Below are 14,161 nucleotides of genomic sequence, written 5' to 3' on the forward strand. Positions count from 1 at the left end.
TGTAAGTTGTCATTTTGTGCCCAAGTGCTGAAATAAATATTATATATTTTGTTGTTGTCACTCCTGTGGCTGGCCAATATGTTGATGCTTAATTTTTCATCATCAACAGCTGTATTTCATAAAATATTTGTAAATATCGCAAATCATGGTTCCACAATTATGTTGTATTAATTAACATCCTTATTGTAAGATTCTCTGGGGTTTTTTTTCGCACTCCCCTAGTCTGTATTATTTATTTGTGCAGTGTGTAATGTACTGTAGGGTTGGGTAGATTTGACTGATTCTGATTATATTTGTAGGTTTTTGGTTCTTATAGTAAACACATGCATGGATGAATACATTAACCGAAATGTAGACATGAGTTCAGTCAGTCCCAACATCAAGATAATGAAAATGCAAATAAAAGGCATGTTTCTTAATGAATCCCTTGCTTTAAAAAAAATTGGAGTCAGTTCCAGTTCAGAGCTGATTCTCATCACTCAGCCTTAATGCTACATACATAACACGTCTGTGTACAGATTTAGCAGCAGCCTTTCACCACATAGTAGGCGTCTTTACAATTAAATCCTTGTTTTATGCTCTCAGTATGGCATTTGTACTGTATGCTTTGTGCGTTGGTAATTGTCATGATTAACAATGAACTGCTGTGGGTCGGTCGGTATTTAGCGCTTTTGGGTATTTTGTTCCCTGTGCCATCAAATAATGCACACAATGGTAAACAAAGGAGGGAGAAAAACTGAAATGTATAAACAAGAGAAAGAAGGAGGGAAAACCAGGGAGAGTAGATGTAGATCACATGAAAACAATGGACAGAAAAATGAAACATAAGAAGTGGAAGGCGTAGAGCGGTGCTGGTGGAAAAATGGCGACCGGCTGCAGTTTTTTTTTTTTTTTTCTGTCTCTGTGTCCTCGTTGCACTTTTCGCTGTTCTATCTTTCTCTGCCAGGGCTCTTTCTCTCCTTTTCTTTACCTCACTCTCTTTCAGATGATCCTTCTGCTTACTCTCCTTTTACTTCACCTTGTCTGCTCTCTGATTTTTTTTTTCCTCTTCTCTTCCATCTCCCATTTACATCCTTTCTCCTCCTCTGCCCTCCCCAACCCCTCACATACACACACACATATCCTTCAGCAGTGATGGCATGCGTTCAGCGGATGCAGTTGGCTAAGCCCAGAGCATCTGCTGAGATAGACGAACACTACTGACATCGCTTCACAGGGTGTGTGTGTGTGTGTGTGTGTGTGTGTGTGTATGTGTGTGTGTGTGTGTCGTACACAGGGTCTGTGTGCTGTGTTTGCATGCCTGTATCTGTGTCAGCCGCGATCAATTGTTGGCGTATACGGTCTCTGTGTGCTTATGAATGAGTGTGTGTGTGTGTGTGTGTGTATGTAGCGTAGATTTAACAGCACGTGGGCGCAGGCGTTTTCAGTCTCATCTGTGCCGGCTTGCACATACGACGGCGAGTATATGTCATGTGCCTGTGTGTGTGTGCCATCTGCACAAGACTATACTAGTGGAGGTGTGTGCACTAAGTCACACTGCTTTGTGTGTGCTGTGATAGTCAGCCTACATATAGGAATGCCCCCCCCCTCCTCTTCCCCTTCCCCTATGTGCCTCCCAAACCCTTCATTAACTAAACATGACCCTTAAGAGCATGATTAGCCTCATTTCAAGACAGGATGTCGGAAGCCATCAACTGAGGGGGAAAAAATCCATTACTATAATTGCATTGAGCTGAGGGAGGGAGGAGAGAGGGAGGGAAGAAAGGATGCATAGATGGATAAAAAAGGAAGAAAATGAGTGGGAATGAGGGAGGGAGGAGGCAGAGGGCCGTCAGAGATGCTGGGATGAAGTGAAGGAGGGAGAGAGAGAGAGAGAGGATGGAAGAGAAGGGCTGAGAGAGGGGGGTGTCAGCTAGTGGTGGGAACAGATACTCTATATGAATCCATAGCTCCTTCTTGTGGATCCCCCCTGTGTCTGAATGCTCAGTTGGTACGTCCCTCCGACAATAAAACCACCTCCAGTGAGTCTTGATGTGGCACTTCCACTTGGTTCTCCGGCTCACGCGCAAGAGTCACTGGCCTGCTTTCGAACGGGGGAAAGGCTGCAAGCGGACCGCCATGCCGGCTCAACAGGGCACAGGGAACACGCCCCAGCATGGCGGCCACTGCTGCTGCCCTGGCACAGCGACACAGAGGTATGGAGAGGCGGAGGGCCGATGCAGGTTGGTCTGGGCTGTCAAAGCCCAGATACCTGGGCACAGACAAAGAAACGAAAAACTATTTTTTTTTTTTACTTTTCCTCGTCTCATCCTGTCTTCTTGTCTGTCTGTCTGTCTGCCAGGCAGGCACGCAGGCGCTGAGCATGAGTGAGTATTACCTATACGCGCATACACACATACTCACACACTCACAGTATCAGACAGGCATGTGCTTTGTCTGTCACACTTTCGTCACCTGTCTGTCTTTCTCCCATCGCCTCTCTGGTTATTCTACATTGTCTGTGGCTATATGGAGAACATGGATGATGATTGTATTAACTGATTTTTTTTTTTTTTTAATGATTAGACTCAATCATTATCGTCTCAAATAGATATATGCACATATATGTGAATATATGCGGTAGTACTTAATGTATATATTTTTTCTACACAGGAAGTGAAGGAGTGAAGGGTGGGGCTTCTCACACACACACACACACACGCACACACACACTCTCGGGCACTGGTCGGCTCATTGTGTCATGGCAAATGAGGACAGAAAACCTCCTACTCTTACTTTCACGATGCCTGGTACAGAGAGCGAGGCTCCCTCCCTTCATTTCCCCTTCAACTGCTCTGTGACTGTCCTTATGTACCCTATAGATTCCTAAAGTCCATGTATCCCTGCATCACATCTCATAGTATGTGATAAGCATGAAGCCAGATCGAAAGAGTGAAAAATCGGGCCGGCTCATTTCCCCGAACATAGAGCGAGGCTTCATTCAGGCGCAGACAGTGTAACTATCATGACCGAGGCTCATAGAAAGAGGGCCTTATGTGTGCCGGCCCATGTGTGCATGTTAACATGCGTATTTGAAGACACATGCTCACCAAATACATACATTTAAAGGAGTACTTTGTTATATGATTGCCTAAAAATACAGTCGTGTTTGTTCCTCGGTCTACATTAAGGTGTATTTTTAGAGAGGCATGTCCACTGATCTTTCTTAATATCTGCGCATTTTAGCAGAAATGAAAAACAATGACTGAAGCTTCCATCAGTTCTGTTTTTTTTAATTAAAGCTCAGACTAATCCTCGGTTCTACCTTCAATTTTTTTCTTTTATTTCTCGACACGCGGCTCCGATTCGTATTTAACAGCGATGGAGTATTTCCTGATTTATCTCCAGTTATGAAATTCTTTTCTGTGGCTGTGTTCCTGTTCCTCTAGAAGCTTCTGGGCTGTCTGGCCAGCAGGCTGTGAGTGTTCACAGTGGGTTGCAGATCTCTGAGGATACACAATACAGGGGTGGGGCAACAGAAAACATACTGTACATCTTTAGACACACCTATAACCCTGTACTCATTTGATCATTGAAGGTAATAAGCATGCATTTAACTTTAAAATGTCTTTGTTTACTCTATGGTCTAAATGTGTCTTTGTGGCTCTTTAAAACGCCACTTCAATTTTTATGTTTTTTTTATGTTTTGTATTTTTACCATTTGGGAATGAATACAAGGAGGGATTGAAGTGTCGGCAGTGTTTAGTCTGTGTGAAATGCTGGGTACAGTGTGTCTCAGGATGAATAACATGCCAACTCTTTCAGCCATCTAGCACGAATGAGAATTAGCAGTAGTGATATTAGCAACAATGGTGCCGTGCCTGTCCTTTGTAAAGCTTTGAAATGTTCTCAGAAGTAGTAAAACTAGTTAGCTTCTCCACCGTATCACCTATCTGAATAAAAAGATCTACATAATCTGAATAAAGAGATCCACAGAATGTCATCTTAACACATACATCGAACCTACATTTTGAGGCAAAAAGACTTTCCTCCAAAGGAAAGAGCGTTTGCCTCTCAGACTAATGGTAATTTTGGCCCCAACTGTAGGCTAAGATGTCAATTTACATTTGGCACAAAAAATGTCATATAGGCAAAGTGTTTTGGCAGAGCGAGCGCAGCTGGCAACAGGCAACAAAATGACAGCAATGAAACATCTCTGTATTTCAGTGAGGGCAAAAATGCTGAGGCAACTGCCCGGCAGTCGTCCAGAGTTGCCCAATGTGTCACCGTTGTTTAAGATGCTTTCGGAAAGAGCAGACCTCCCTGCCCTGCCTGTTTCGGGAAAAGATGTCCGTCTTATTTCCCCTCCTCCAATTTACTGGAATAATGATTTTTCACCATGACTAATACAGTCTCCTATTCTCTTGTATTAGATAGATCCCATAAGCCCCTGTTACAGCTATTTTTTTCTATTCTACTCTATTCTATTCTATTCTCTGGTCTGGATAGAGGCGTTAAATATAGACCTATTCTCAGCCTCTCCTGGGGAATAAAGTGAGATAGAGAAATAAAGAAAGAAAGAGGGAGGGAAGGAGCGTGGAGAAACCAAGGGCATGAAGAAAGGACCAGGAGGGTAAATGGGCAGGGTGGAGAGAGAGGTACTTATTTTCCTCCTTAATGGATTCAGATAGACTTATGGTATTAGTAATTTCACACAACACAGTGAGTTAGACCTTTTAGTTTTAGCTGTATAATGCCAGATGATGTCACTCCATGCACCTGGAAAACTGAAAGTAAACTGTTGTCCACGAACATGAAGACATTTTCGATCTCTGCCAAGCTGTCAGCAGCTTACTAAGACACTGATGGTGTGTTAGGACATGGATAGAAATTCTCTGATAGTCTCTGACTGTTATTGCTACTTAGTGACCTGAATGATTGCTGCTTCTTTAACTCAAAGGCAGATTAATTACTGACCCATTTAGAGATAGCAGATTGAGCAAGTTGAAGTTTAAAGTTTTTCACCCCTGTATCACGGTTTCTATAAAGGACCTAAATAAGAAAAAGTTAACATATATATACTGCTGCTCTTATACACACAAGAGCAGTGTAAGATCAAAACATCCACCAGTTATTTTCCATGTAAACCCACACACACCTGCAGCAGCCATGCCGCAACAGAATATACCTCTGTCCTATTTTCTGGAGAATACTAGTGTCTGCCTTCCTTCTTTGTGTGGCACATCTCAGCCACTGTGCTACTTCTCTTGTCAAGCGATAGACAAGCTTAAACTCATTCTTGAGATTAAAAAAATTTCGCTAGCTGGACCGTTACAAGCCATAGTTCCACCATTATAGAGATAGTATTTAAAAATAAGACCACTTAACTTCATTGTATTATACTTACTATTCTGATCAGACCTCTTCACTTGCCACTGCAGCAGCAAAATGGTTTGGATTTAACACATTCCTGCAAACTAAAGGATGTTAAGATAGATTTTCCCTGAAAAGGACCACAGTATTTACATCAGCAAGCCTTCATCATTTCATCAGTATCAGTTTCAGCAGGTATAAAGAATAACTCAGTCATACATTCTCTTTTCCAGCTTTAGTAAGGCTGCTGCATCATTAGTAAGAGTTTTCAATGCAATAATTATCAGTCACTATTGAATTTTGATATTGACGTTGTTTCAAGTTTTTCACTCGCAACGTCAATGTTCGTGCTTCCAGTGTGCTCTCTTTGTCAGGACGGAGGGATGAAAGTGAGAGAGGAGGAGAGGAATACAGTGCCAGAGTTGAAGGCTGAGAGATTGGAAAGAAAAGAAGAAGAAGAAATGAGACTGAAGTAGGAAGGGCAGCCAGCAGATGAGGGTTATAGGGGACACAAGAGAGGTGATGAGAGAGGAAGGAAAGAAGAAAGAGGGAAGCCAAGAGCACCCACATCCTTGTAGAGCAGAATAATCTCTATCCAGCTTTGAAAAATGCACTTTCTCTCACCAGGTGCACTAAGATGAAAGCAGAGAGTGCCAAAAATGTCATCAGTAAATGAATATGCCATTGTGTGATGGAGGGAACAACGTTCCGTCAACTTAAGATGCTACTATGTCAGAGAAGAAGGCCTTTTGTTACATAAAGTGTAAGAATGCAGCCTTTCTCAGGTTGTTCAGGGATAATAATGAGCTTTACATCTCAGGAATGCAAATTTACACACAGCACTTCTTGGCTGATGTATTGACCTTGATCCAACAAAGCATCATAGACAGTCAGATTCTTTCTGTGTGTGCAGTTTGTCTCCTCACTTTTGCCATTTTTGATATTGAGAAGTAAGAATGATGACAAAGGATCAATGTTGAAGTTAATTGAAACTTTCACAGACAATATGAACTGCAAAGTCAACATGTCCTTTCAAAAAGTTGCATTCATTACATTTTCCCACTTTATATGTTTTTTCTGATCTTATGAATCATCAATAGTCTGTTTTTTTTTAAATGGCAAACCAAGGATTCCAAATAATTGTAGTACTCAGAAACGTTCATTTAAAAGATAATGATGCTGTTTTTCTCTTTGTGCCACAGTAGTGAACATTTATATGTGGTTAGTTTGTTCAGATTTATTTATTTTAACATTTAGATGATGGCAAGACAATGACGGCAACAATTCAGAAAATGGATTGATAAACTATTATTTGTTGGTACCAGCTTGTACAGTTTCCTCTATTTCATATTGTAAATTAAACACATTGTTTTTTGAGTCATGAACACATCAATTAATGCTCTGGGAAATGTGACAGTTACTATTATTTGCATAGTATATGCAGTATTTTTGACATACTGTCGACTTGATGGTTAATTGAAAAAAGAATAGATTCATCAGTCTGTTTAGATGCTATTGATCAGTAAACAGTACTGCACAACATTTTCTTCAAATGACTCATCGTGCTGATCATGTGATTCTGTTATGTGATTGTAATTGATTGCTTATGATACAAGATAATCAGTCGTCTTTTTATTTCAGCTTTTTGGAAGTATTTTTGTTATCAAAGCATTTTAAAAAAAACATTTTTTGTTTGACCATCTCAGCCTGTTTTTCATGCGCGGTTCTGTCTCCTCCTGGCATTGCACCAGCTATAGCTATAAATATATAACCAAGAGCATCTTCATGTCTTCAATTTGACGACACGAAAGGCTCTTTCATCAGTATTTCTAAATAAAGAGATGAGAGAATGTTTTTCTTTGGTTCTGACTCATTTACAGCTATTATGCTGTAATTGTCCATATATGAAAAACCTGAATCACAATATTCTACCCAGGAAAGAAAAGCTTTTGTATGTAAACTTGTATTTGTCATACAGCAACGCAGCCAGTGAGCCACTCTTGTCTTTGCTTTTAGAGGACAAAGTGCACACAGCACAGCTGCCATTTTGGTGTGTTTTCTCAAGATGGCTGCCCCTCATGCACGTCTGTCTTCACTGACTTTGCTTCTAAAGAGTACTGTCACGTACTCTCCTGCATACTCCAGTTGTTACACAAGTACCGCTTAATCACTTGATTGCTCAGATTCTGTGTATAAGATAAGTAGTTTTGTTATATTCGAGTGGGATGTGAATAATTACCGTTTTCATAGGGAGAGCCGGAGGAGGGAGGTGGATGTATGCAGGGGCAGCCATCTTGAGATGACACCAAAATGGAGGCTGCGCTGCCTGCTGTCTCATAGCAAGATGACGTGTGAAGAATTAGGATAGCTCAAAGTGCGGACAATTCTCTGTACTGCCTATAAGTCTGTATGAAAGAGCGACCATACGTTTCACTCATCTTGGCAGTGCATGAGACATGCACATGCAGACATGAGAGGGGCAGAGAGAAATTAGGATGGAAAATTGAACTGCAGGTGCGCCTGCTAAATCTGTCCCCTCAGAACTCTCTGCATTCATTTTTATCTCTGCCTCATTTTGTCCAGTCGAGCTAATATCTCTTTCTCTCCCTGTTTCCCTCTTTTCTCTGTCACGCCTTTTCTCTCTCTCTCTCTCCATCTGTATGTCTCTCTCTGCCTCTTCTGTGTCTCTCCATAGGGCTTCTTGAAGAATGAGAGGGACAACGCGCTCCTGTCAGCCATCGAGGAATCACGCCGCAGGGTCAGTATCTGCCCAGCAGTGTCTGATTGCTTCTCAGGTCCAAAAAGAGCTACAGATGGCTGACAGAATCCAATTCCTGCAGAGTGGGAAACCAGTTTAAAAGCACCTCCAGAATCAGACGGCCCACAAAACCCACATCATCGTTTCATTCTTTATCGGTGAAATGGTGCACATTTCAAAGAACAGGGTACAGATAATTAGCCTCTGCAGTCATAGTAACAATAATGTTCATTATACCATTTTTTAAATTTTAACATAATGGCTAAATTGTGTTATCGCATAGATTTTTTTTAATTCTGTCTTGTCACTAAATCTGTCCTTGTCTTACCCTTGACAAGACAGTAGTTCACTTTACAAAATCAGGTGAGTTTTCAGCACTGCAGCGTGTACGGATATTAGTACAACACGATATAGGAACACTTTAAAAAAACAAAATTTTCATAATTTCTGCTTGCTATGATCTAAAAGTCCTTCTGGTGTGAACCTTTAGGGAATGGTTTTGAAATGGCTTCCCTGTTGTGCAGAGCTAATAGGCCCTGCGTTTAATTAGCTGCTGTTCCCATTATCTCTCTGCTCCCTGAGAGAGTAAAAAAAGGACTTGTGTGCAAGGATGGAAAAACCAAATACACTAAAGATTAAAAAGAACACAGATGTTGAAGGTTCTTGCAGATTTCTATCTGACTGCTGTATATTGTAATAAATGTGTGCTATCGGGCTGTTAAATGACATATTTTACTCTCAGTTGTCCAGTCTCACAGTAGCCACTTGACATGATCTCATTTAAATTTGTACCTTTTTTTTTACTGCTGTCTGTGTCTAGTTTACATTTTTAGTGAAGCCCAACAGATCATGGATTTTTGAGGCAAATACCAACATTGACATTGTTTCAGTTGAAAAATAAACTTGTCAGTGCTCTCTGGTGGATAAACTACATATGTAATGGAGACACTCTTTCTAAATTACCTCCAATCTCTCTACTGTACTGACATATTACAGAAACACAAATCAGAAATGTTAAATATAAGAGCTCAGGGATCCAGGCAGTGACCAATTTAACTCAGTAAATGGTGACTCTAGTCTAGATTTGCATCTCCCTGAGCTGGAGATCGGAAGGATTCAATTATCTCATGTTCCCATTATCTCACTTTGAGTCTCTATGGAGAGTTAAAATAGACGGCAGTGTGTCCTGGTGGAGTAGTACAATCTCGACATGAGTCAAGGTGTAGGTGTGTGCCCTTGTTGGGTTTATCTTTATGTTCTTTACATGTACAGTGGATGTGTCTGTGTGTTGTATGTTTCTTAGGTTGTCTGGCTACTTGGAGAGAATTCTTCTTATACTAAATAAATCAACTAATCTACTTCATCCTAAATGTACTGTTCTGCTGATGCTGTTAAGATCACCAGTAAAATGTAGGCACATCCCAAAACATTGGAAAACTGTATGTTTCAGACGTTCCTGTTGGCTGAAGAGTACCATCGTGAGTCCATGCTGGTCCAGTGGGAGCAGGTGAAGCAGAGAGTGCTGCACACACTGCTCGGAGCAGGAGAGGACGCTCTGGACTTCAGTCAAGATGTGGAGGTACAAAACACGCAACACAGAGCTGGCTTAGGAGGAAGAGCCTCCACAGTTAAAGTGGTGAAAGTTAAATAAAAACGTGTATCTTTACCGTTAGACACCTCAGATGCCAGTGTTATACTTAAAGGCAAGGGTCATTTTAATTTTGCAGTGTGCTGCAGGCACTATTGAGAGGGAAAGCCCATGCTTAAGGTTAACATAATGTATGTCGTTGACAGTATATTTTATCATTTAATTCGAAGTTGTAGAACTCACTTCCTCAAAGAGCCAGCTCTGCACTGGCCCTCTGTTTGACAAGATCTATCATAAAAAATGAATAAAAGACTAAAAGAAAATGGCAGGTCCACTGCTGTTGCTTTTTAATAATGAAGAGGCCACAAGAAATGTCTATTTTTGTCCTTTCTCAGTGTTTGGTAGGACTCAGAATACAGGTTTCATTCCCTAAGTGAGTCAGCTCTCAACTGACTGATCTGATATTTTACAATCAAAGAGCTAATTTCTAAATGATTTTAAACCATTTGCAGTTTATTTCTGAATATACAACAAATTCAACAGCAGTCCTCTGGAATAATATTGATCTCATTTTGTTCTCACATACTCAAGTTGTGTACTATGTAGAAAATATTGATATTTTAACATTATAATATTTAATTCTGTAAAAAAAATAATTTAGCAGTGGTGTTATTTCTTTTTAACCAAGTACTTTGAAGATTCAAAAACAGATGACAGAAAATGAGAAATGTGATCATTTTTTCTTTAATATTAGTTTTTATTACTTTCTTACTAGTCAACATTGTAGCGCCATTTTCTTTCAATTACGCCAGATCAAGATTACATATTCTATGAGCCTTTTTAGTCCAGGATTCATGGGATTAGAGGGATTAGAAATGTTTTACATACTTTGCTTTTTTATAAAGACATATGTATACTCATATGATCGAAACTAAAACTCTAAAAATGTATTTGAAAGAGTAAGAAATCCCCACTGAGGCACCTTTTATAAAGGCCCTGACAAACTGACAAAGAAAAAGCAGAACAAAGACAGAAGGATGCATCACCTCACGTCTTCTGTTAAATGTTGCACTTGAACACACCACAAAGGCTACAGCCTCCTGATACGCACCTACCACCTCCTCCTCCACGAAAGGTCAAACTAGTCAATAGTATGTGTTCCTGATCCAAAAAACAACACAGCAAAGCAAACAAAGCAAAGTAGCCAAACATTTTTATGCCGCAGTGAATGTGATTTAACCGACGTGATACTCTGAATACAAATTGAGAATATATTTAATTTAACTGCGCTTTTGTAGGTAGATTTAAAAAAAAAAAGAAGAAGAAGGAAACAGAACACTGATGGTCCTTTTATACTACCGAGCTGTGTTTTTAGGGTAAATTCTATTATGTTTGACTAAGCAGATGACTTGTGGGAAAAATTTTGTTTATTTTACTATTGTCTGTTTGATTGTGTGACGCCTTTATGTCGTTAACATTGTGAAGTCTTGAGAGGTCTTATCATGAGCAATAACGCGGCGGGCAAGTTGTGAGTTGCAAGAAACAATTATGAACAAAAACTGTAAATCAGTGCAGAGTTTCAGCTGATAATTCACAACATAAGTTCCAGTGAAAACTCAGAAGTATCTTAGCAAAGCTCCAGTCACTCCCATCAAAGCTTTTGTCTTCTCTACAGTCCGTTGGAGGACGCTACAATAAATGACCTCAAGAATTGTAACAGCAAAGGAATTGAAAAAAGCAAATGCATTAAAAAAAAATCTAGATTTTAATATATTTGAACTACTTGGACTGAATATATCTACTTGAAAGCAAGTCTATGCTTAGCTGTCTCCCACTAACCAGAATAACTGCGTATGACTTTCATCCCGTGTGTCATCCCAGCATGCATCGGGCAAGAGGCACGGAAACACTGTGGTCAGGTTGTCAGTCTATCATGAATGGACGGATCCTCAAAACACGGAATATTCAGCATGAAAAAAAGAGGATCATATAAGATGCTAATTGATAATGTCACGTTTGACACAAATGACAATATCAGTGGCAGATGATTAGCATTCCGTTTGTTTTAACGTTAAAAAAACATGCATGCAAGGTATTAAGTCATTTGTGGCTTCTATGTTTGTTGTAGCCGAGTTTCGTGAGTGAAGTGACGGCTCCAGGAAGGAGCGCCCTCGACAGCGTGGAGGTGGCCTATGGACGACAGGTGAGTTATAATGAGTGTAATCATCTTGGTGTCTTTTCTTTATACTAAAACAAGGGGAGCCAAAGTCAGAAATATGAATAATGAAATGAATTTGCTGTAGATCAATTAAACGTTTCCACTGAACATAAAGTTTTGACACCAACTTAACTGTGTTGATACTTCACTTCCTGACTTGACTGTTGTTAAAGTGAATTGAGCTCAAATGTGTAAATTCTAACTGAAATGCAGTCAGTCTGTGATGCCGTCTGTCTGATCGTTCAGTTAAAATGAGGTCACAGCAGGCAGGAAGTGGCAGATCAAACATATCGATTGATTGGTCGGTAGAGGGGGATTCTGGGTAATTCTCGCTCTCTCCCTTTGTCTCTGTGTCTCTCCACCATACGTCCTCCCTCATCATCCTGTGTGACCTTCTCTCTTTCCCTCTCTGTTTGTCTCTCATCTGCTGTGTGACGCATTACTTTAAACGTGGCTTTTCCTCCGACCATGTGTCGACACATTGCCTGCGGCGTCATTTGTCTAGTTTTTCTTATCTTTTTTGATGACCTCCTAAATATTTTGATTCTTTTTTTGTTGTTTTTCGTCATGAACCATTTCACTCGGTGGTCGTAGTGTTTTGCTTTTACTTGTGGAGCTGAGGATGGAGTTGTAGGCAGATTTACATTTTTTCTTATTGCAAATATAGAAATTAAACCGTAAACTTGAGCATTTTTCCATTCGGGGAGTTTATAACCTTTTTTTTGTCTTCCTCCTTCAGATCTACATTTTCAATGAGAAGATAGTGAGCGGTCACATTCAGCCTAATCTAGGAGACTTATGTTCTTCTGTAGCAGAAAGCCTGGATGACAAGGTAAGAACATTAATCTGTCGCATGTGCTAGCATCATAAAAAGAGCAATTATTCTCAGATGTTCACAGTTTCATCCTCTGCAAAAATATGTGTCAATGTTACTCCATTTGACAGCTCATATACATTCTGTTTTCTATATGCATTTCTGCGTATAAATGTGCCCGTCACCCTCTCTCTCTCTTCCCTCCAGAATGTGTCAGACATGTGGCTGATGGTGAAGCAGATGACGGATGTGTCACTGTTTCCAGCTAAAGACGCCCTCAAGAGTCGCACTTCTGTAGAAATGCAAATGGCCTTTGTGCGCCAGGGGCTCAGCTTCCTTGAGAACAGGTAAAAATCTAGCGGCTAGTCTTCATTTCAAAGGATTTAAGCTTTTAGGGTTAAACCTTTACTGGATCTAAGGAAGCCCTGGACATGTAGTAGCCCAAATCTGAGCTAAACTCTGTGTGTTTCTCCTCTCTCCCAGTTATAAAAACTACACCATGGTGACTGTGTATGGAAACCTCCATCAGGCCCAACTAGGAGGGGTGCCAGGAACATACCAACTAGTCCGCAGCTTCCTCAACATTAAACTACCAGGGCCTCTGCCTGGCATGCAGGTAACACATACACACACACACTTTCAACTGGACACATTATCCATACCGGAGCTGTGTATATTGTAGATTGGCAAGAAGTGGCAGTGTCATGGTCATATAATAATAATCAGCATGCACTACACAAAGCACACTATGTTAACAGAGTATTTATTTGAAAATTATGCTTAAAAACTAAGAAATGTCACAACTGTTTTAAATGTGTGTGTGTGCGTGACAGGACGGCGAGATAGAGGGCCACCCAGTGTGGGCTGTGATCTACTACTGTCTGCGTTGTGGAGACCTGAACGCAGCCATGCAGGTGGTGAACAGAGTGCAACACCAGCTAGGAGACTTCAAAAGCTGGTTTCAGGAGTACATGAACAGCCCTGACAGGCGGTGAGAAGCCCTCAGCTATTTGTTCTGCTGAGATGTCTAAATAGGTTAAGGAAGTTACAAGCTGTATTGTAATCGTTCTCTTCTTCTTTCATCTGTTTTGTCTCTTCCCTTCAGCCTCTCCCCAACTTCAGAGAACAAGCTTCGTCTCCACTACCGCAGAGTGCTGAGGAACAGCGCTGACCCCTACAAGAGAGCCGTCTACTGCCTGATCGGGAAATGTGACATCAGTGATAACCACGGAGAGGTGGCAGATAAGACTGAAGACTATCTCTGGCTTAAGGTACAGTAGACTTCTTTTGTTTTTTGGTATTGGCACACTAAAAACAGAAGCTGGTCTTTTTTTCCAGTTAAGGGACTCTTGATTATGAATATCGGTCAGTTCCATTTACAGCTTCACCGGTGCTCCATGGACTTGTGTGTACTATTTGCTGTTAATTCGT

At 40.7% G+C, this 14,161-nt stretch overlaps 1 protein-coding gene across 1 annotated transcript in view; it reads left to right on the forward strand.

Moving 5' to 3' along the window:
• The window catches only part of nup93 (nucleoporin 93), a 31,609-nt gene that overhangs the window by 8,608 nt on the left and 8,840 nt on the right, over window positions 1-14,161 (forward strand). Inside the window, exons 4-11 of the mRNA XM_044357132.1 lie at window positions 8,048-8,110; window positions 9,561-9,689; window positions 11,827-11,901; window positions 12,656-12,748; window positions 12,938-13,077; window positions 13,214-13,346; window positions 13,564-13,721; window positions 13,836-14,001. Coding sequence (XP_044213067.1) covers window positions 8,048-8,110; window positions 9,561-9,689; window positions 11,827-11,901; window positions 12,656-12,748; window positions 12,938-13,077; window positions 13,214-13,346; window positions 13,564-13,721; window positions 13,836-14,001 — 957 coding nt within the window. The remainder of the gene's footprint in view (window positions 1-8,047; window positions 8,111-9,560; window positions 9,690-11,826; window positions 11,902-12,655; window positions 12,749-12,937; window positions 13,078-13,213; window positions 13,347-13,563; window positions 13,722-13,835; window positions 14,002-14,161) is intronic.

This window comes from Thunnus albacares, chromosome 7 (genome assembly GCF_914725855.1).
Source record: "Thunnus albacares chromosome 7, fThuAlb1.1, whole genome shotgun sequence".
NCBI lineage: Eukaryota > Metazoa > Chordata > Actinopteri > Scombriformes > Scombridae > Thunnus > Thunnus albacares.